Source organism: Entelurus aequoreus, linkage group LG06 (assembly GCF_033978785.1).
Source record: "Entelurus aequoreus isolate RoL-2023_Sb linkage group LG06, RoL_Eaeq_v1.1, whole genome shotgun sequence".
Classification (NCBI taxonomy): domain Eukaryota; kingdom Metazoa; phylum Chordata; class Actinopteri; order Syngnathiformes; family Syngnathidae; genus Entelurus; species Entelurus aequoreus.
The window spans coordinates 9800523-9824165 of NC_084736.1; the positions used below are offsets into that span (position 1 = coordinate 9800523).

Below are 23643 nucleotides of genomic sequence, written 5' to 3' on the forward strand. Positions count from 1 at the left end.
TTGAATTTGAAAAAAAAAAGAAGGGTTCGGTGAATGAGCATATTAAACTGGTGGGGTTCGGTACCTCCAACAAGGTTAAGAACCACTGGGTTAAAGCTTCCTTTATGTCAGACCTGGGCAATTATTTTGACTCTGGGGCCAAATTTAGAGAAACAAATGTGTCTGGGGGCCGGTATATCTATTTTTAGGAACACTAATACAAAACCTCACAATAATGTCTCATTGAATGCTAAAAACGTTATGACAGACCGCTTTAAAAACGGAATGGAATTTCAACTTTTTCTACTGAATGAGACACCCAGAATGTACGTGAAAATAAAGAATGTGGGGTTTACAATATTAACTATGACCGATAAAACACTGAATATTGACATATGAACGTCACACCCTCTCTCGATTGACATATTTTACAATCAAGCAAAATGCACTACGAAATATGAATGTAAAGGGTAAAAAAAAAAAACCCTCCTCCAATTTTTCGTATTTATCACTAAACTTTAGAACTTTGTTGTGAAAATCTCCTTCCGCGTCTGTCCCTGACTCTGTCGAAACGCTCCCCACCCACACTGCTTGGTGCCTCGTCTGAGCTACAATAGTAACTAATTAGATTAACATAGTAACTAGTATATTAATGTTAAACTACCACTGATAGTCACACACACACTGGGTGTGGTGAAATGACCTTCTGCATTTGACCCATACCCTTGCTCCACCTCCTGGGAAGGGAGGGGAGCAGTGAGCAGCAGTGGTGGCCTCGTTCAGGAATCATTTTGGTGATTGGTGATATCATGCAAAAGCACCGTTTCCAACCATTGAAATACTTTGTATAGTTCAAGACTTATGGTAATTTCAAAACATCACTGCACATCATAATGGCAGCTACACTTTCCATCTTAAAGATCTAAAAAAGTTATTTGGGAATGTCCGGTGGGCCGGATTGAAAAGCTCAACGGGCCGCATGTGGCCCCGGGGCCTTAATTTGCCCAGGTCTGCTTTATGTTTTCTGTTTGTGGTCTTCAGTAAAAAAAAAATAAAAAAAAAGCCAGGAAACACTTAGCTTAGTGTGAGACCATCACCTCCCAGTAGGGGGCAGCCCTCCACCACCGTTGGCGCGCTTGTTGTATTCACCACCGTAGAAGAAGAAGCAGTTTAGGGCAGCCATTGCCGATATTGCACATTTAGCCCAGTTATTGTTTTTAGCTAAATTTAAAAAAAAAAAAGCACTTCTCCCTTCTTCGGAGGCAACAGACTCTGGGGGTTTGTTTGGCTTACAGACCGATTCATGTAAGTGTGTACTTCCGCCTCAGTTAAAAAACAATTTCGCCGGCTCTCCGCCATTTATACAAACAAGACGAAGAAGAAGTGGCTATTGTCTACGCAGGGGAAAGTAGTTCAACTTGGGACTGTGTCACTTCCTCCATACTTCACCCCGCTAGCGACATATTAACTATTTAGTCTGTTTATGTAGCAAAGTGTGGGAAACAAATGTGCTAAGCTAAGCGTAAATACATCCACACGTGTGCTAAATGTCATGCACCCATCATCGGACACGTCCACGTACGAGCCCTCCTGTGCCCTCCTCCCGCCGTCAAACTTCTCGCCACACCGGCCCGACCCTGACGTCATCATGTCGTAGTGACCAAGAGCAACTCTTTCTGCTAGTTTGTCAGCCCAAAACGTCTGCCTGAACAAAGTCAAAATGTGGTAGCCAACAGGACGAGCGTAACCCGTCCGAAAAGCTAACGTCACACCCCCCCCTATTTCTCGGCTTTTTAATGCTGTAATATGCTCCAAGTGTGGGGTGAAATGATGCGTGTAATGTTCCAAACATTGGGTAGGCGTTTTTTATTCCCTACATTATACGTAACGATAAGGACACGTTGTTTCCCCCCTCGCTAGCTAACTAGCAAGATGCCATTAGCTCTCAATGTAACACTTCCGGTGTGTTTGTATGACGTCACCATTACACAGGGGGGGGGGAAGTCCTAGGCATGAAAGGAAAGAGAAAGAAGTCAGCAGGATGAAAGTGACTGTTGTTGGTGAAGTGAAATAGAAGGCTCTCCTCCAGCGATGAATAAAAAGCCTGATTTTCTTTTGCTCTGTTTCCTCCTCTCAGGCACTGACAGCCAGCGGCGGGTCGCGGAGAACACCGTCATGTCCGGAGCGCGTCTGGACAGGATGAGTCGCTCGCAGGAGATCGAGAAAGGTCTGAAGTTTATAGAGTGAGTATCAACATAATGTGCCAGAGCTTCACAGTCGGTGTTTGATGCCATCTAAATGTGCCCAAGGCGACAGGTTCCGCCGGCGTATAAGCTAGGTTCAGGCAATATGGCCTAAATATAAAAAATGTTCGCAAAAAATTTGATTGGGCGATTTTTCCCGAGATTTTCCCTAATTTTCGACGAAACCATCCATCCGTCCATCCATTTATTTAAGAAAGATAGTACTTTATTGATTCCTTCAGGAGAGTTCCCTCAGGAAAATTAAATTTCCAGCAGCAGTGTACAGAATTGAGATCGAATTTAAAAAGTATAAAAAAAAACCTGCCATCTTTTTTGTAGTTGTATTCCTTTTTTATTATTATTTTTTGTATTGATCCTACACTACTATTGTTTTTTTTGTGTCACTTTTGATATGGTTTTGTCACGGTTTTCTTGCTTCTTCTTTTTTTTTTTTTGTGCTTTTTTTATTTTGTATTGTTTTGCATCTGATCAAGCCCTGTGACTTTCTTTTTCTTTTTTAAGTGTGAACGGTGGAGAGGTCCTCGGGAGGTGATCTTGTGATCACTTCCTGAGGATCCTTGATGCCGAGGAATATTCATCCATCTTGCTATGGTCTGGATAGCCTGCTGATCCTGAGCCAGAGCGGGAGGGATGGATATATATACAATATCTGGGTATTTTTTCTAATGTATATACTGTAAACCTTGAGTTGTTAAAGTTCAAGTGCACCTCTCTCCTCAAGTGTGCATGTGAGTGTGTATGAGTGGATGTGTGCCTGTATGAAGGATTTGCGTGAGCGAAGTATGACTGTTAAATGTGATTTTAACTGTAAAATTCAAGAAAATATATTGGCAAAAAAAAGTAAATAATGGGGGTATAAATGGAAACAAAATAGAAAAATATTACAATAAGAATAAAAATATAAAGCAACAATGAGAATAAAAATATCACAGTCAAATAAGAATATCACAAGAGAAACTAGGTAGTAGTGACCATGTTATGAAAAAGTGTTGCACTGTTATTGTTTTGTATCCCCTGTCATCCTAGTACCCCCCTCCCCCCCAGAGAGGAGTTGTACAGTCTAATGGCGTGTGGGACAAAGGAGTTTTTTAGTCTGTTAGTCCTGCACTTGGGATGAAGCAGTCTAGCACTGAACAGGCTCCTCTGGCTACTGATAACGGTATGCAAAGGGTGACTGGCATCATCCAGGATGCTTTTTCTACCGCTCGTTCCTTTTGGCAGGGTACACCCTGGACAAGTCGCCACCTCATCGCAGGGACAACACAGATAGACAAGCATTCACACACATTCATATATAATGATTAAAAATGACAGATAATTCAAAACAAGCTTTTCTTTTTTTTTATATCAAAAACTACTAGTTGTGTGGAACAATTTCCCTTGTGGATCATTAAATTTTGTCCAAGTCTAAAATAATTTTTCAAAAACTAAGATTATTTTAGCTGTTGTACCTCATTTTGGCATATTTACTGTGATGCTTTTGCTCATACATGGGACAATATGCATTGTCCTAATTTAATACAATTATTCAATATAGAGCTGCCAATGGAAGGCAAAGCTTTTGCCTTAATACTTCTGTAAACAAAAATGTAGCGTATTATTGCATGCAAATAAAAACAACTCCTTTTTTAAAGGGTGGATAAAAAGAGGCTTTTACAACTGTATCATCTTTAGCTACGTGCCGAGCGACCACTTTAGTGATCGTTTTCTATTGTGCATCTTTTTCATCAGACATGGATGGTACCTTGCTAATTTTTAGCGCTAGTTTTTTGTTGCTTGTTACGGTCTTGTTCGCCTCGTAAAAAGTTGCATTTCCCGCACTCAGCTCAACGCCTCGAAATCAGATGCTGGAATAAATTTGTTGTTCTGCTGTCTTTTTTTAAACAAACTTTGCAGTGTGCAGTCACGTCTTTTGCTAAAAAGCTAAACCACTGTCAACACTTTTCTTTTCCTCGAAACTCTGCCTCTTGCCTGAAGACATGGCCCGTGACTCTGAGAATGAGCAGGATAGAAAAGTGACGGCTGGATGAATACCATAAACAGACGGGAATAATTATTAGGAGCTGGTACAGGTCCTGTGTGACAACAATCTGACTTTGTCAGGATAATACTATACCCAATGCTGCATTATTACCTGAACAATAAACCTACTATGTTTGTGGTAATGTGGAACTACACTGCATCGCTCTCAAACGCTGTTTTTTTAATCGATTATAGAAGCTTTTTTTTTTTTAATGTTATTAGATTTACCAGTATCATAATTCCTCATATATTACTAGTGTATATATAGGGCGGTGTGGCTCAGATGGTGCAGCGGCCGTCCAGGAACTCTAGCGGGCCGCTTGATTGTGACATGTTTTGACATAACACCTGGTGGTCAGGTGCTCGTGTGTGTTGTGTCACACCTGGTGGTCACGTGCTATTGTGTGCGACTGTACAACTGGTGGTCAGGTGCTAGCGTGTGTGACGTCACACCTGGTGGTCACGTGCTATTGTGTGCGACTGTACAACTGGTGGTCAGGTGCTAGCGTGTGTGACGTCACACCTGGTGGTCACGTGCTATTGTGTGCGACTGTACAACTGGTGGTCAGGTGCTAGCGTGTGTGACGTCACACCTGGTGGTCACGTGCTAGTGTGTGCGACTGTACAACTGGTGGTTAGGTGCTAGTGTGTGTGATGTAACACCTGGTGGTCAGGTGCTTGTGTGTGTGTGTGTGACGGCACACCTGGTGGTCAGACTTCAAACTTGACACCTCATTGGCTGGTTCTGAGACAAGCTCGATTGCTTCAGCCTTACCGTATTTTCAGGACTATAAGGCGCACTTAAAATACTTTAATTTTCTCAAAAAGCGACAGTGCGCCTTATAACCCGGTGCGCCTAATGTACGGAATAATTCTGGTTGTGCTTACCGACCTCGAAGCTATTTTATTTGAAACATGGTGTAACGATAACTGTGACCAGTAGATGGCAGTCACACATAAGATATACGTGTAGACTGCAAGATGACACGAATAAACAACACCAAAACTTTAAATGTCCCGTTGAGAATATAGACATTACACACGGCGCTCAAAAATCGGTCAAAATGTTTTAGTACGACGTAGGTAAGCTAAGAAGCCGCACCGCTTGATGGATTGTCGGAGCATTATGGCTACCGTAGTCAGATGTACTGTGCTTCAACATACGAGTATTATTATGGTGTGTATAAGGACCGCAAAATGGCACCTAGGCTGAAGCTTAGAGGTGACAGAGCTTTCGCCGCTGCTGCTCCCAAGCTCTGGAACGACCTACCTCTTAGTGTTAGACAAGCCTCCTCTCTTCCTGTTTTTAAATCTCTCTTAAAAACATACTTTTATTCCATGGCTTTTAACACTGAGTGATATCCGTCCTGCAATGGCGCCCCATAATACACCTGCTGTGAACCTCTTTTTATGTTTTATTTATTTTATTTATTTATTTTTTATTGTGTTCTGTTTGTGTTGTGTTGTGTTTGCTCGGTTCTCGTATTATCTTTTAACCTGCCCATTGTACAGCACTTTGGCTACCCCTGTGGTAAACTTTAAATGTGCTTTATAAATAAAGTTGATTTGATTTGATTTGACCTATTAGCAGACATATTACCTGGCGTGTTTCGCAAAATGAATCAAAATCAACTTTTCTTACCTTCTGGTATCTGCTGTGTATTTTGGATCTGCATAAGTCCTGAAAATGTGCGCCCGTCTGCCATTGTAGTCCGTGCCGACACCGTTGTTAAGTTTCTTCTTTTTCTCTATCTTCTTGTTATGGGACATTCAGCCTCCGCTGTTGCCATCTCTAATATAAAGTAGCGTGAAGTTCTAACTTATATCGTGATATCGTGATAAAAACACTAATAACCTCCATAATTGCAAGGTCAAGCTTGTCACTTCAATCATTGATTGGTTCCCTCATTGTTATTAGTAGTGTGTATGTGTTTTTTGGTACGTGTGTCATGTGATGTTGCCTCTTTCTGTTTGATAGCGAGTTCATTTTTGTGTTTAGTGCTGGTTGTTGCTTTAATTAGTAAAATATTTCCTGCATTGAACTTGCTGTGCTTCTGACGCTGACATGTTTACATAAAACCCACGTCAAAAGAAGCGTGCCATGTTACACCAAAACACTGACCATCATACATGGTACTTTGTGTCAATGATTCCACCGCAGTGAGCTGCTTTTTAGCGGGAGTTTGCTTGTTGTTACCGTCTTGTTTGCCTGGTAAAGAGTTTCATTAACCCGCACTCGACCGCAGGCTTCGGTTTGAGATGCAGGTGTAAGTTTGTCGTGCTGCGTTCTTTTTTGAAATAAACTTTGCCGTGTGCAGTCATTTATTTCACGCCTGTCGCAGAAAAACCAAAATACTGACAACACTTGTCTTTTCTTAAGAACAAACCTCTTGCTCTCGTTAAGCATTAGCCATGTTTTGCTAGGTGTGTCAATCTTCCTTAGGAAGTAAGGTGCGCTGGGCGGGAGTTACTGAGGTTCCAGGGGGGGAAAAAGTGCCACAGCCAGAGAATAATTTAGTATTTGTTATTTTTTTAAATAGTCTGCATTAGGGCTGGGCGATATGGTCTTTTATTAATATCTCAATATTTTTAGGCCATGTCACGATACACGATATATATCTAGATATTTTGCCTTAGCCTTGAATGAACACTTGATGCATATAATCACAGCAGTATGATGATTCTATGTGTCTACATTAAAACATTGTTGTTCATACTGCATTAATATACGCTCATTTTAAACTTTCATGCAGAGAGGGAAATCACAACTAAGTCAATGTACCAAAACTGTATTTATTAAACAGTTATTAAGCAGTGGCACAAACATTCATGTCATTTCAAAACCGAAAGTGCAAGATTGTCAGAGACATTTTAAAACAAGCTATGAGTGCACTTTTGTGCATGATGTCACTAAGATGACATATCAAAACAACACTAAATTAAAGTGCACTTTTTGTACAGAACGCCACTACAACAGTTTAAAACAAATAAAGTGCACTTTTGTGCATGATGTCACACAAGATATTTCAATAACTGTCAAATAAAAATGAGCTGCATAATAGGAAATCAAATAGTGTATGTCCTTCGCTATGTGGTAGGTTCCTGCGGACGTAATCTCCTTCTGTTGTTGACTATTTGTTTCATACGGTGTTTATGTGGAAATGGTTGTTTGGGCATTTTGTTGGTGTGGCACCGAACGGAGATGTTGACATGTGGAGTTTCAAGCACTCTTCATTCTCTAGCGGGTGACTTTTCAAATGGTGCTACACATTAGAAGTAATGCTACTTTTTGTAGCAGCGCTTTTGCCGCATACTTGTAAAACATCTTCCCGCTTGAAGCCAAACCACCGCCAGACGATGGACTCCCTGCTGTGTTTCTTGGGAATTCATTCTTCCTTCATTTGTTACCACACCGCTAGCACCACAGCTAACGTTAACATGCCGCTACCTCTCTGCTCCGCGACGGCGTGTGACGTTGCATCCGCGACAGTATGTGACGTATGTAAGAAGGTGCGCTTGTTTTACAGTATGTCTCTGTGAGAAGGAGAGACAAGAGAGTGAGAAATGCCTGTAATGTAATGCCCGCCGCTAAAAGCAACTGCGTGAGGACGTATACTCTAATATCACGATATAGTCATTTTCTATATCGCACAGAGACAAACCCCCGATATATCGAGTATATTTGATATATCGCCCAGCCCTAGTCTGCAAAGAAACTACCAATATATATCGATAAAATCGGTATTGACTACTGAAATTCTGGTATCGTGATGACATCAGTGTTTCCCACACATTCATTTATTTGTGGCGGCCCGCCACGAAAGAATTACGTCCGCTACAAATAAAAAAAAAAAGTTGTTGTTTTTTTCAGTTTTTTTTGTCCTGTCCAGCTTCTCAGGCAAATCATATAGTTGATGTAGATGCCCATATAGGCTGTTCAGATTTACTTTACAAAAGAGAAGTGTAGGATACTTCTCTTGTTGCCTTATTTGTATTTGACCACTACTGTTTTCTGTTTATTTGTTACTGACTGTGGCAGGACACCTCTGCCTCTGTTTCACTTTATGTTGCTGGTAAATAATATGGTTGTAGTAGTAGGCTAAAGTTAAATTATTTAGTATGCACTAATTAAAGGGGCAGAGCTTTAAGAGACATTTTAGCTTTTATATTTTATAAGATATATTTTTTGTAAGAACCACAATTAATAAATATATTTCAGTAAATAACTTATTGTTCAAATCTGTATATAAATATGTACATAAAGTGTTGTAATTATATTGTAAAATGGATGGATGGACGTTTAAAACAAAACTGTTATTATTAATTAGTAAGTACCGTATTTCCTTGAATAGCCGCAGGGGCGCTAATTAATTTAAAACCTCTTCTCACTCCTGCGGTTACCAAAACCATGCGGAATGGGCAAGCATGCGCTAATTATTTTAAAACCTCTTCTCACTCCGGCGCATACATTATCATGAAAAGCACATTTAATAAAAAAAAACTTTATTATGATCTTACCTTTACTTGTAAATGGGTCCATGTGCAGCTGCTTCTGATCAAAGGCAGTCTTTCTTACCTTTCTTCAATTTTAAAAGTCTCTGGAGATATTCCTTTAATTATTACCTCCTGCTTCGATTGAAAGTCCAGTTTAGAAAACTGTTTTATTTTAGATATGTAATCCTCCATGTTAAAAGTGCAAACAAACAATTGCTGCTCATGCTTGCTGCTTGTTGTCTTCTTCTGCAGTACCTGTCTCCTGCAGTACTGGTAGTCGCAAGAAGGATCACTAGCGCCCTCTACCACCAGGAGGCGGGAGTCATTTGATGACTCATATTTGACCCGGCGGAAATGCCAAGCATGCGCTAATTATTTTGCGAAACGAGTTTGACCCGGCTGTAATTCTAAGCAGGCGAATACTATATTCCCGGCGCCAATTCAAGGAAATACGGTATACATTTTTTGAGCCTTTTTAGAGAAAATCATATCATTGTAGTAAATTATGCAAATACTTGATGGTGTCATGTTGACCACGCCCATAGCCACGCCCCCACCGCCACAGGTATCTTGGCAGTTTATGGGAAACACTGGACACTATAAACTATAAAGCTGTGATTAGAAGTTCTAGTCATCAGGGATTCTTCTGGTTTGGCAGCCAATACCAGCCACGTGCAGAAAAACTCTCACCTTAAACGTACACGCATAATAATGGCGAAACCTTTTTAGAATATGATGTACTAAATTAAAGTTGGTATTATGAATACATGTGTGTGCTGCTGATTTATCAGGGGAAATATTTATCATGTGACTATTCTTTTCCCCTGTAGATCAACCCTACCGTATCCTGGGAGTTCAGATCAATATGAGGTAAGTAATGTACATATTTTCACAATATTAAGCCTTTTTTTTTTTATGTGTTGAGTTTTTTTTTTCATTAAACATGTTTGTACGGCTTTTTGTTTCAGGTGTTCGTTAAAGATCTGATTTGGAATCTTTTTGGGGAAGGAAATGACGTGTTTAGAGAAGGCGACTGGACAAAATCTATTGAAATGTACACTGAAGCCTTGAATGTAGCCGACTACGCCGACTCGGAGGATATCTATGTGGCGAAAGGGTTACGGGAAAAGCTTTATGCAAATAGAGCTGCCTCATACTTAAGCATTGTTCCGGTAAGTTTGTCTTGGTTTGATACACCATGAGTTGGCAAATACTACTCAATGGCTCTTGTTCACTGGCCGTGAATGTTCATACTTGCCAATCAGGAAAATCAAAATCTGCCTCAGCTAAATGGAATGCTGCCAGCATTGTTCTTAATTCCACTTGTTCCATTCGTGTGTTGAAGGCTAAAGGAATGTTGAGTAATTTTATTATGAATTCATTGCTTGAATTTAATTTCTAATTAATGAAAGTGTTTAAGAATGAACTCAGCTGGTCAAGTAGGTCTTAAAACTTTTCTTGTGTTGTCTTGACTATGTCTAGTTAAAAAAAAAAAAAACATTCTCATAGTAACTATCCAAAAATAATTCCCTAAATAGTGGTCAGTACCTCCAAAAAAAATTCCACCTCTTTATGAATATCTTAATATATATGAATGATACTTGAATCAAATATTTGTGGGGAAATACTTAAAGAATAGATCATAAAAATGCACCTGGTACTCTTTGCCTTGATTGAATAAACCCATAAAGCAGTGTTACCTTGTTGAGGGGAACTGCACTTTTTGGGGAATCATTATGAAAGACATGACGGTGAATGGATTTTTTTTCATGTATTCTAAATATGAAATAAACATAAATAAAAGTGTGCTTACAGCGGAGCCAATGGGAGCTCCACTATTCCGCCCATACAATCCAATAAATACCCATTCAAAAAGCGCCAACAATACTTAATTTACATATTATAACTTGAATATTAACCAAGTATTGTTAATATTGTTATTTTAAGCGCCAACGCAGACAAACTATAGCGCTGACACAATCACTTCCGTGTCTTCCTATGTTTACATCATCGGGTGGTCTGCTGTTTCCTCGCTTCCCTGCTCCCTGTAACTTTATTGTAGATCATAAATCATGCATCTCACCTGGAAAGTAGATGGCTGAGCAGGGTTTCCCCTTGATTGCCACTATACAGTATAAGGTTAAACAAATGTTTTATGTATATTTAAAAACAAATATTGGTGTAAGTAGTTAATAATTCCATTAATGATATTAATATTAATAGTTTTTCTTACATCAAAAGAATCACAATCAGCTTTAACACTAATAATTTTACTTGTTAGACTGTGCTCTTTGTTTAATGCAGTTTTAATTGCTGCTGCTTATTTTAAAAGATAACTCGGGCTATACTTTATTGTTGCAATTTAGTTTGCCAAATATGTAAACTGTCCTTTGAGTTAGACTTGGAAAAAAATAACTAGGTGTTTTGTTGATAGTTTTACAGTGACTTTATTGTAAAGAATAACCACACTAAAGAGAGTACATTATATATACACATGAAGTGCACATACATGTAGGAATCACGTTAAATGAATAATATAATTTGGAGTAAACCGAAAAAATCAATACAATTATGCAGGATAAAGGTTGAGCTGTAATGCCGCTAGCTTGATGCTAACTTACAATAGACGAGCTCATAGACAAGCTAACTCAAATTAGCATGTCCAATCGCAGTGCACAGATAGAGAATCATTCACTCTAACATTCATATCTATGGACAATTTACAGTCTCCAATGACGATAACATGCATATTTTTGGAATATGAGAAGAAACTAGACTGTCCGGAGAAAACAACACATGCACTAAGACTAATGCACACTCCACACGGCAATGTCCAAACGGAGGTTATTGTCGGTAGTAATGTCAAAAGAGTTAGGGTAGTTTACACTTGATTGAACACAAAATGCATTAATTAACTTAAAATACCTTTCTCCTCAACTTTCTCTCCTTACTTTTGCCAGGTGTCAACTCGTTTAGGTGCGCAACTCATGATGCATTTTTTTTTCTCAAAATAAAGCAATGAACATTTTTATAATATTTGAGTTGTTTTTTCAAGCTTATTATAGCCAACAGTATGCAAATAATAGACTATAGACCAGGGGCCACCAACGCGGTGCCCGCGGGCACCAGGTAGCCCGTAAGGACCAGATGAGTCGCCCGCTGGCCTGTTCTAAAAATAGCTCACATAGCAGCACTTACCAGTGAGCTGCCTCTATTTTTTAAATTGTATTTATTTACTAGCAAGCTGGTCTCGCTTTGCACAACATTTTTAATTCTAAGAGAGACAAAACTCAAATAGAATTTGAAAATCCAAGAAAATATTTTAAAGACTTGGTCTTCACTAACTGACAAAGAAACAGATAACATATTTGGTGTCCAGTTCAAAGTGTGACATGATTTATTTCAAAATTTGAGAGTTAACTTTTGTATTTTACATGAGTTATTATTTGTACAAACATGGTGCAAAGTAATTCATGATTTGTTAAAAAATGTTAGTGGCAAGCTAGTTAAAATGGGATATTGTGATTTCACAAGAAAAATGTGCACTTAGAGAAAATATAAAAATAAAGTGTTGTATATTGATATTTATCTGTTTCTACATATATTTATTGTGAGAAATCATTAAGATGATCAGTGTTTCCACAAAGATAAATATCATTAAATATTAATAATAACATAGAGTTAAAGGTGAATTGAGCAAATTGGCTATTTCTGGTAATTTATTTAAGTGTGTATCAAACTGGTAGCCCTTTGCATTAATCAGTACCCAAGAAGTAGCTCTTGGTTTCAAAAAGGTTGGTGACCCCTGCTATAGACAGTATATCCATTCATACGGTACATCAATTAAATTTGTTTTCATGTTAAAAAAAACATTTAATGACAAAAAATAAGAAAGAAAAAAATTATTTTCAAGGTGTGGTGGCAGTAATCTTGCCGTGGCATTGCGCCATGGTCGTTTACATTTAAAGGATACCCTGGCTGAGAATATAATATGACAAGTTGGGACACTTTGACCACCATTTAGGACCTGGAACTGGCGAGAACGACACAAAAAGCGCTTGTTTCAGCAGACCTTATACGTTACAAAATTATGTTTTATTATGTTTGTTAGCTCTCATAAAGTCTGCAGTGAGTAATATTCAGTAAAGAAGAAAAAAAAGCAAACTTTGTGATGCATTTTTGGAATTAAGGCGACACGTATGCTTAAAATGACTAAAATACGTAAATATTAAATGTTATTATAAATGTGCCCGTTACTACATAACACATATACCTACATCATGTATATAAAACCCTAACGGAGGTGTTTGGATGTTTTTTTAGGGGCTCTATAGGCAGAATTGAACGGCTCCCATAGCCTCTATTGTAAGCAGACTTTTGATCTAATTGATTTAATGTCTTGCATAATAATTGTGATTGATTGGCAAAATTCCAAAAAAAGTGCAGTACCCTTTTAAGGGAACAATGCGAAATGTAAAACGGCCTAGTTTTCTGTGTTCGTTTACAGTGTAGACGCGTGACTATGGGTAATTATACTTCCTGTCCGTCACTTAATGTGAACTCCATAGTTCTCGTTATCGTACAGATTCTTTATTGAAAAAGCTGTTACGCCCTGATAACGCATGGCATTATATTTCGCGGCATGCCAGTGCATGGAGTGGGTGAGGCCTTTTTGTTAGGCAAGAGTTCTAACTTTACTGCCAAGAATGTGTCACTGGACATGGTCTTGACCAAAAAGCGCCAGATGTGTTCATTACTTTTTTAACACGGCAACGTTAGAGGTCACAGGCAAACTACTTAAGTAAAGAGCAACCTGTTTTTCTTTCTGCAATGGCTCTTATTGCATTGATTTAGAAGGCGATAAATGCACACTCTTATCTACAACAGATAAGAGTCACTGTCTAACACCGGGGTATTTGTTTTTCCTTTCCCAGGGACTATATGACCAAGCGTTAGAAGACTGTGAAAAGGCCCTTCAGTTGAATGATGGCAACTACAAAGCTCTGTACAGAAAAGCAAAGTCGCTAAAGGAAATGGGGAGACATCAAGAGGCCTACGAAGTTGTGGCCAAATGTTCTCTAGCTGTGCCTCAGGTAAGATAAAACCTTCCAGGTGATGGAAAGAGTAAAATGAAAGAGAAGAAAACAGCTACGCTTTTGACAAAACTGTTTGCTTGAAATGAAAGTGGTGGTATTGGCAGAGGTCTTTTCGCTGATGAGATCCTTTTTACACTGCAAAAAGTCAGTGTTCAAAAACAAGAAAAAAAATACAAAAGTTAGGGGTGTTTTATTTGAACTAAGCAAAATTATCTGCCAATAGAAGAAGAAAATTTGGCTTGTCAACTTTCCAAAACAAGTACAATTAGCTAACTTCAATGAACCCAAAAATACCTTAAAATAAGTATATTCTCACTAATAACAAGTGCACTTTTCTTGGTAGAACAAAAAAAGAGACCTTTTTGCTCAATATGTTGAAAAATATTCTTAAATGAAGTAGATGCTAGTGCTATTATCTTGACTAGGCATTACATTTCTTGAAACCAGCAAACTTATACTAAAAACTAATTTATTGTTCTTAATTGAAAGGCAACAAGGCAACTGCTTGTTACTCTCAGGGTCTACTAGCCGCTCAGGCAAATCATATGGTCTAAAATGCATTTTTCCATCGATAACATGACATCAGCATATATACAGCCCGGCCCCCGGCCAAAACATTTTTAATTGTAATTTTGAAGAATTAATCTGAATGTGCATGAACTATTTCTGTTCAGAATAGTTTGAAATGTCACATGTGAAATGTTTAAATAATAACTGTCCGTTTACTGTAATCTTTTCTCTTGTTTCATTGAAAATAAAACTGCAAAGTCCGTTTGGCTGTCATCCGTTTTAAATATGAGACACAATTGTGTCAAAGTCATGTTTTGTTTTTTTCATGCTTGAAATAAGAAATTATTACTTTAAAAAAGTAGTTTTATACTTGTGAGTGTTGATGACGCAGCTTTGCAACAGTTGATATTCTAGTTTCAAGCATGTTTTACTCAATATAGGTCATCAAATATCAGCAACAAGCTGTAATATCTTACTGAGATCATTTAGGACCAAAACCCTTAAAACAAGTAAAACACTCTTAACATAAAATCTGCTTAGTGAGAAGAATTATTTTATCAGACAGAAAATAACCAAATATCACTCTTATTTGAGATATTTAATCTTACTTAGATTTCAGTTTTTGCAGTGTACTCCATCATTATGCACAATATATAAACACAGTGTCAGCTACAGTGTCATTATTAGAGGTGGGAATCATTGGGCACCTCAATTTGTAAAGCTTTAATATTATATTTTATAGTCTTAATATATTGTCTATGACTTATTGTGAATGTATTACATTTAATTGTTAATAGTGTTACTATTATGTCTCCAAGGCTCCTCCTTTGGTTAGTACTGTATGCTGTATTGCGTCATTTCCAGTTTTTGGATGTTTATGTTCCCAGCGCATATATATATATATATATATATATATATATATATATATATATATATATATATATATATATATATATATATATATATATATATATATATATATATATATATATATATATATATATATATATATATATATATATATATATATATATATATATATATATATATATAATAGCTACAGTACGTGAGAGCTGTTGTAGCCTGCTAAGTGAAAAAATAAATAAAAGTCCCTACTTGGCAAGCGGGCATCCTTGATTTAATTTTTGTACCTTCAAAATCAACAGAATGTCAAACACTTTGTCCACAGCCGCCATAAACTTGCGGCTTAAAGATGTGTGTCGTCTACCTGCTCATCCATATCTAAGGCTGAAAGTGTTGCCAGTCGGCTGCCGCACTGTACGGACATTATTTCTCTTGACTTATTATTATCTCAGCTGGTTACTCTGCTGTAACATTGTTCCTATTAGCCTTCTGTTGAAATGTACAAGGCCTTTAGTCTTTTCTTGTTTCACTATTTCACATTCTACCTAGTTTAGCCTCCCTCCTCCGCGTGTCCGTGCTAGCCATTAAGAGAATATTGGCTAATAGTTCTCCCATGGTTAGTTAGAACCAAACAGACTACTAATACCACATTTTAGAACCATCTCTATTACTTTATTCAACATATGTAAATATGTAAATAATCCATATTTGTACATATGTCCATTATCAAAATTATGATGCGTCTTAGAATCAATAATTTTTCCTACCCGGGGTCATTAATTGTAAAGACCGCAGATAAAAACAAGGCAAAACTAAATGAAACTAGAAACAGCGCAAAACCTCCATTAAGTTCGAAGGATTTATGTTTTAAAACAATACAACATTTGCATCCATTTAAGTGTTTCTCACAGGACTGCAATCTATCTGTGGCGTTGGGGTTGGCGTCTGCCACAAATAAATGTATGAAACTACATTTATTGAAGTCAAAGTGCATACATTAAGAAAAGCCACATATCTCTGCTCTGCACACATATGCCCTTTAAGTTTTACCATTGCTTAATAACACAACATGACTAGAGTTTTCTAGTCCCGAGTGTTTGTTCATACGGTTCTCGGTGGAAGTTATCCTTAATAATTAATAATACGAGGAGCAATCGCATCATCATGACTTGTCAAGTTCTGTTGTGAAATAACGTCTTCTCTCCTTGTGTTGGTTCCCCCCCAGGATCCCAGTGTTATACAGCTGACTCAGGACCTTGCCAATATATTAGGATTGAAAATCCGTAAAGCTTATGTCAGGAGTAAGGTGCGTGTCAACACCCCATACCCTCTTGCCTCATTGGATATCTTTTTAACCCTTGTGTGGTGTTTGGGTCTGTGGGACCCGTTTTAATTTTTTATTAAAAGAAAAATGATGCAATTAATTTATTTTTCAAACTGAGACTCACTGACTTTGGCTCATTTTCTGTGAAGAACATATATCAGAATACATATTTAATGACCACACACCACATTTATATTACATATAAGATGTCGGGGTCCACTGTACCCAGGGCTACTAGAAGTGTGGAAATTGATGTTCTGTGTACCACACACACACACACACACACACACACACACACACACACACACACACACACACACACACACACACACACACACACACACACACAGCAGGCCTAGACAGGAGGAGGACAGAGTGCAGGTTACACAGAACATCAGAGGGTCAAATGTGCGAGAAAATGAGAGCAGACAGTGTTGACAAACAACGTTGCAACCTTGTGTGGGAACCGCAGGTGCAGAAACACAAAAGAAGAATCCCTGTGGGATGCAGAAACTGGCAGAGAAATTTTCCGTGCAACGTTCATATTGTTGTTACTCAGCCAGCGTTTGTGGGTCTGATGGACCCGTTGCATTTTGTGGCTTTTAATGCCTCACTATCAAACTTTTTTATGTTAAAATACTGAACAGATGTTTATTGGGATAAGGTAAACATCTGTTCAGTATTTTAACAAAAGTTTATTGGGATAAGGTAAACATCTGTTCAGTATTTTAACATAAAAGCCACAAAATGCAAAGGGTCTATCAGACCCACAAACGCTGGCTGAGTAACAACAATATGAACATTACACAAGGGTTAATATCTGTTATCGGAGTTGTTGTTTTTTTGTTATCAGATTTATTAGTGTGGCGTCATAATTCCTCATAACAGCCAGATAATTATCTGTCTATCATGTGCTCCTATTTTATTATTACACTTGAACTCGCATACCCTGCTGAAGTAGATATCTTAATTTTATTTTTGCAGCCAGCCTTGAATGTTTTGCGTGGATCGAGTTATCAGGATGCCGCCTGTGACAAGGTATAAGAAACAATGTTCATGTTTTTAAAGAATTAATCATTTCAAGGACTTTTTCCTCTGCATTCCTTTAGGCATCGCAAAACTCCTCAGTTGAAGATATAGATATTGGTAAGAGTCAAAACACCAGAATATGTACATATTTATTGTTGAGACTGCCACAAGAGAACTCTGTTTAACGATGATAAAATGAATGTGTGTTCCAGAAGTGCCTCCATTGGTCCCAGAAAGCAGTGTTTTTGTTCCTGGTCCGATTCAACCTCCGGTTGTCGTGCAGCCGCCGCTTAATGACACAGCAGTGGATGAGCTTCCACTCACCAACACTATCATCCCCCGTGAGCCCCCGGGCTTTGAATCACTCTCCAAGTCTGTGCCCTCATCCGCCCCCCGCTCCGTCTCCATGTTTATGAATGGCTGCCGGACTAGTAAGCCCCACTCGTTGCTCAATTCCACTCAAGACTTTGAGACGGATATTATCGGCGACGACCTGGATGACCTGCTGGACCAAGCCGGTCATAACAAATCCATGGTTAGTGAGTGGAAGCGACACTCTGCCACATTAAACGTCCAACAACCTGTTTTCTCTCTGTTTAGGTCATGCGAACAGTGAAGGCACCCATTTCTTTGCCAAACAGTATCGCCTCAGTCAGCTCCCTGACAAACCCATTGCTCATGCTTCCTCCCATCAACTCCTATCTGCGCTCCAGCTCCGAGCAGTGCACCGTGAATCTGCCCCCCCTCTATCACCAATCAGGGTCTACTTCCTATTTCAGGATGAACCCTTTCGACACTCTATCCCAACCCTTGGACGCCCTGGATAACCTTTCCTTGTCAGACTTTAGAAACGGTATGGTTGTTTTCTGTATCATCATGCATGTGTAGCACTAAGATGACGCTCACTTGTGTCTTCCTTCTGATTTCCAGATTATTCTGCAAGTTCATTCATGCCACAGGTGACTGTAACACGTGCGACTGTGCGAGTTTACACATTTCTTTATTGAATTTTTTTTTTTTCTTCCACAGATTAGCAACACTGAAAGTCCAATGGGAATGGCTGTGGGAATGCCAGAAGTGAAGGGTCCACCCGCCACCCCGGACGTGGCAAAAAACCCCTTAACTGAAAAGCATGAATTTAAACAGGCGTGTTCAGTGTGCTACGTCAAAACAGGTGGGACGTGTGTGTGACTCGCATGAGGTGATAGTAGACAACACTTTTTTAAATCTGAATTGTGCTCTTTGTTGCCAACAGGTCCTGGCGTGTTGGACTACACGCTCCATAGCGAAGAGCACAAGTGCAAAAAGGACACTCTGCTGGGCCGAATGAATCGTTCACCCGATAAAACATGGAAGCTCATACGACCCAGACCAACAAAAACACAATATGCCGGGCCTTATTACATTTGCAAAGGTACAAGTTCTATTAGCACTTCTTTGTTAGTGGCACATACTGAACGGATGCTTAGAGAACTTGTTTGAGCCAAAGTTTTTATACACTCATATTGAATTTCTGATTCCAGGATGGATGATAATTAGGGGTATAACGGTACACAAACATTTCGGTTCGGTACGTACCTTGGTTTAGAGGTCACGGTTCGGTTAATTTTCGGTACAGTAAGAAAACAACAAAATATACATTTTTGGGTTGATTATTTACCAAATTTGCAAAATCTTCCCAAGGTTTACCAAAATAAGAGAACAACTTCAACTCAAGTTATGGAAAAAAGTCCCAACATGGCACTGCCATATTTATTATTGAAGTCACAAAGTGCATTATTTTTTTTAACATGCCTCAAAACAGCAGCTTGGAATTTGCTCATACATTACATAGAAACTAGTAATAAATGAAAATGAGTAAAATTAACTGTTAAAGGTTAGTACTATTAGTGGACCAGCAGCACGCACAATCATATGTGCTTACGGACTGTATCCCTTGCAGACTGTATTGATATAAATTGATACATAAAGTAGGAACCAGGGGCCGTACTTATCAAGCTTCTTAGAGTGCCATTTTACACTTAAGTCCTGAGAATTTGCGAAATTTAGTCCTACTCTCAAACTTAAGAATAAAAGCTTTTTATCAACGTTCTTAAGTCTAAGAATCACTCCTACTCCCCACGATATTTAAGAGACCTTCAGAGGTGTCTTAAGTGGTTAGGAGTTGCCAGCAGGGGATGGCACTGAGGCGAGAGAGACGTGCGCGAACGTTCAGGGAACGGAACAATGTTGTTTTTTTTTGATGACGAGCAGCTGATCAAACGGTATCGTTTAGACAGAGCGGATATTATTTTTGTCACAGATTTAATACTTTTCGATTCCTTGTTGATTTCTGCATGTGTCTGCAGTGGGCTAGTATATATAGAGCCACCCACACCAGTTTCAAATTAGTTGCCTAATTAATGAATTGGAAAGAAAATGTTATGACAGTAGCGTATGTGTGTGGCCGTGAGGTGAGTGACGTCAGTGAGTGTGTGGGCGATAGAAGAGAGGGAGCGGTAGCGTGAGTGCCGGCGGGGACTAGTTTGTTTTGTATTATTTTGTAGTTTGTCAAAATATACACTCCCATTGTCCACTTGAATATTTCCAAGATATTTCTTTATTCTTAGACAACGGATTCCCTTCCGTGATTGGTCATTTCTATGGACACAGAAATTACGTCACCTAAAATTCCGTTTACGGCACATAGTAATGTCGTAATTCAGCTCTGAGTGTGACACTTAAGATTCAGTCCTACACTTCGCTGAAAATGTGAGTAAGACGCTTGATAACTAACTTTTAAGTGCAGCTTTCAGCGAAGAATTTATTTACTCTTAAGTCAACTCTTAGCAGACTTCTTAGGAGTAATTCTAAGAAGCTTGATAAGTACGGCCCCAGAATATTAATAACAGAAAGAAACAACCCTTTTGTGTGAATGAGTGTAAATGGGGGAGGGAGGTTTTTGGGGTTGGTGCACTAATTGTAAGTGTACCTTGTGCTTTTTATGTTGATTTAATAAAAACAAAAAAAACAAAAAAAAAGATACCGATAATTTCCGATATTACATTTTAAAGCATTTATCGGCCGATAATATCGGCAGGCCAATATTATCGGACATCTGTAATGCTAAGTGTTAGGATGCTAACGTTTTAGGCTTGCTCTTTAGCTCAATTTGTACAGTTACACCTAAAACTCACGGATTCGGACACTTTAAAAGTACGCCGGCTTCCAGCGACCTCCGACCAGAAGTCCACGGCACAGATAGCAGGCCCATCAAAATGTCCACGGGAATTTTCTAGTTTTCTCTTCTATTTTTATTTTATGCTGGGTCAGGATTACCTCTCTATACTATTTTTTTATGCTGGGTCAGGATTACCTACTGTTTAAACAGTGCCTTTGCATTGTGGCTGTGGAGACGATGTACAATTCCACCAGCTCTGACGGTCCGCCACAATTACGCAGAACTTCTATTTTTACCAGATGTTGCTGCACTAATTTCGCACAGATGGGGTAGTGCAGGACCGGAACTATGAGTGCTCGTAAACTTGTGACCGGAACTACATTTGTGACATCATTTATTTCATTCTTTGCTGTCGTTTTATCTCATGATGAACATGTCTGCGTTACAGAGGTGGCCGTAGGTAAAGACTGCCTCTATCCCGGCCACTGCACCTTTGCATACTGTCAGGAGGAGTTGGATGTTTGGACCCTGGAGCGAAAAGGCTTTATTTCCCGGGAGCATCTCTTTGATCCCTTCGGGTCTAACTTCACCATGAAGTTGTCAGTGCCGAAGATCTTGCAAGAGCACCCAGAAATATTTGTGTTCCTATGCGGAGTGAGTATTGGAGCTTTACTTTTGACCGTGTGCTTTGTGAAGGAGCCTTGCCGGATAGCAGTGTTATCTTCCCATGTTGTGATTCATCATGTAGAATGTGTGTTCCTGTGCGATAGCAGCAGGCAGAGTGCAGCTCATATATTAACTGCCAAGATCTTTTCCATCCGCAGGTGTGTTTTGACCACAAACCCAGAATAATCAGCAAAAAGAACAAAAACGACCCATCCCGTTGCTCTCACCCCGAGACAAGGCATGACTTTGAGAAACATAAGTAAGTATTTGACAAATGTAGCCACTGGCATTATTAGCGTTTGAGGGTTCCGTGACTTAGTCACCGTGTTTGTCACGCAGGTGCCTGGTCCACATTTTAAAAGACAATACAGTCCGCTACTCCAAAGTCCGAATGTTAAACCCCCTTTGCCAACTTGACCTGTGTCGACACGAAGTCCGATACGGCTGCGTGAGGGAGGACGACTGCTTTTACGCTCACAGCCTTATTGAACTGAAGGTCTGGATGATGCAGCAGGAATGTGGTAAGGTTGTGTTGCCAATGTGTTTAGACAATAATTACTGTTAACTAGGCCTGGGCTGAGTCAATCAATTTCCATCAAAATCAATTAATGGAACGATAAATGAAAATTAACTTCTTAAATTGCTATATCCGTGTGTGTCTGTTTTCTTAAATTTTTGGTTTAAAACAGGGAGCCAGAGGGTTTACTTTGTGCATCATCGTCTTAAACTCCAAAATATAGTTTCTGTAGAAATTGTGTGTGAATGCCCTAAATTTAGAATGATTGTAAGTAGAGATGTCCGATAATGGCTTTTTTGCCGATATTCCGATATTGTCCAACTCTTAATTACCGATTCCGATACCGATATATACAGTCGTGGAATTAACACATTATTATGCCTAATTTTGTTGTGATGCCCCGCTGGATGCATTAAACAATGTAACAAGGTTTTCCAAAATAAATCAACTCAAATTATGGAAAAAAATGCCAACGTGGCACTGCCATATTTATTATTGAAGTCACAAAGTGCATTATTTTTTTAATCATGCCTCAAAACAGCAGCTTGGAATTTGGGACATGCTCTCCCTGAGAGAGCATGAGGAGGTTGAGGTGGGTAGCGGGGGTTGTAGAGTTAGTGCTGCAAGGGGTTCTGGTATTTGTTCTGTTGTGTTACGGTGCGGATGTTCTCCCGAAATGTGTTTGTCATTCTTGTTTGGTGTGGGTTCACAGTGTGGCGCATAGTTGTAACAGTGTTAAAGTTGTTTATACGGCTACCCTCAGTGTGACCTGTATGGCTGTTGACCAAGTATGCTTGCATTCACTTGTGTGTGTGAAAAGCCGTAGATATTATGTGACTGGGCCGGCACGCAAAGGCAGTGCCTTTAAGGTTTATTGGCGCTCTGTACTTCTCCCTACGTCCGTGTACACAGCGGCGTTTTAAAAAGTCAAAAATTTTACTTTTTGAAACCGATACCGATAATTTTTAAACCAATACCGATAATTTCCGATATTACATTTTAAAGCATTTATCGGCATCTCTAGTTTTAAGTAATTTTTTTGTTTGTATTGAAAATCGCAACCATACCTCGAGTTCGCTCTCAGTGCTGCTGGAGTGATTACCAAGTGCCGAAGTGCAAGTGCGGCTGAGTCGGCAACCGTGCGTAATGTCACGCGCAACCCAGGTACTGAAACATGATGGCACCTTTTGGATTTTACAATAATCGGTGCCCAGGAAGACTGGCAGGATTTGGTCGGTGTTAAAAAAAAAAAGTACCCGGTACCTCAATTCGATACCTATACATAGTCATCCACAATCTTTGTCTCCGTGGATATCTTACACACACAGAGAGCCTTGCTAGTCGCTAGAGAGAAACACCGCAAGATAGTAAGAGTTAGGAGTAAAAAAGATGATTGCAATGCCAAATGTCCGGTGGGGGAATATTTTGGCTTCAAAGGAGTGAGCAAGTTGAACCCATCATCCATCCATCCATCCATCCATCCATCCATCCATCCATTTTCTACCGCTTGTCCCGTTTGGTTTCCGGCGAGGTGCTGGAGCCTATCTCTGCTGCATTCGGGCGGAAGGCGGGGTACACCCTGGACAAGTCGCCACCTCATCACAGGGCCAACACAGATAGACAACATTCACACTCATATTCACACACTAGGGCCAATTTAGTGTTGCCAATCAACCTATCCCCAGGTGCATATCTTTGGAGGTGGGAGGAAGCCGGAG

The 23643-nt window shown here is 39.3% G+C and overlaps 1 protein-coding gene across 4 annotated transcripts in view; it reads left to right on the forward strand.

Annotated features, from left to right (window-relative positions):
* zc3h7a (zinc finger CCCH-type containing 7A) overlaps positions 1-23643 on the forward strand; it is a 37561-nt gene that overhangs the window by 4667 nt on the left and 9251 nt on the right. The window contains exons 1-16 of one of the 4 annotated variants that reach the window (XM_062049968.1): positions 1097-1284; positions 2117-2222; positions 9590-9629; positions 9728-9931; positions 13694-13852; positions 16455-16535; positions 17538-17591; positions 17663-17699; positions 17795-18117; positions 18183-18435; positions 18513-18541; positions 18612-18756; positions 18838-18996; positions 21191-21396; positions 21567-21667; positions 21748-21929. In XM_062049968.1, the coding sequence (XP_061905952.1) occupies positions 2155-2222; positions 9590-9629; positions 9728-9931; positions 13694-13852; positions 16455-16535; positions 17538-17591; positions 17663-17699; positions 17795-18117; positions 18183-18435; positions 18513-18541; positions 18612-18756; positions 18838-18996; positions 21191-21396; positions 21567-21667; positions 21748-21929 (2041 nt within the window). In that variant the 5' untranslated portion in view covers positions 1097-1284; positions 2117-2154. Of the gene's footprint in view, positions 1-1096; positions 1285-1581; positions 1835-2116; positions 2223-9589; positions 9630-9727; positions 9932-13693; positions 13853-16454; positions 16536-17537; positions 17592-17662; positions 17700-17794; positions 18118-18182; positions 18436-18512; positions 18542-18611; positions 18757-18837; positions 18997-21190; positions 21397-21566; positions 21668-21747; positions 21930-23643 lie in introns of those variants that run through there. The other 3 variants (XM_062049966.1, XM_062049967.1, XM_062049969.1) reach the window with 3 other exon arrangements.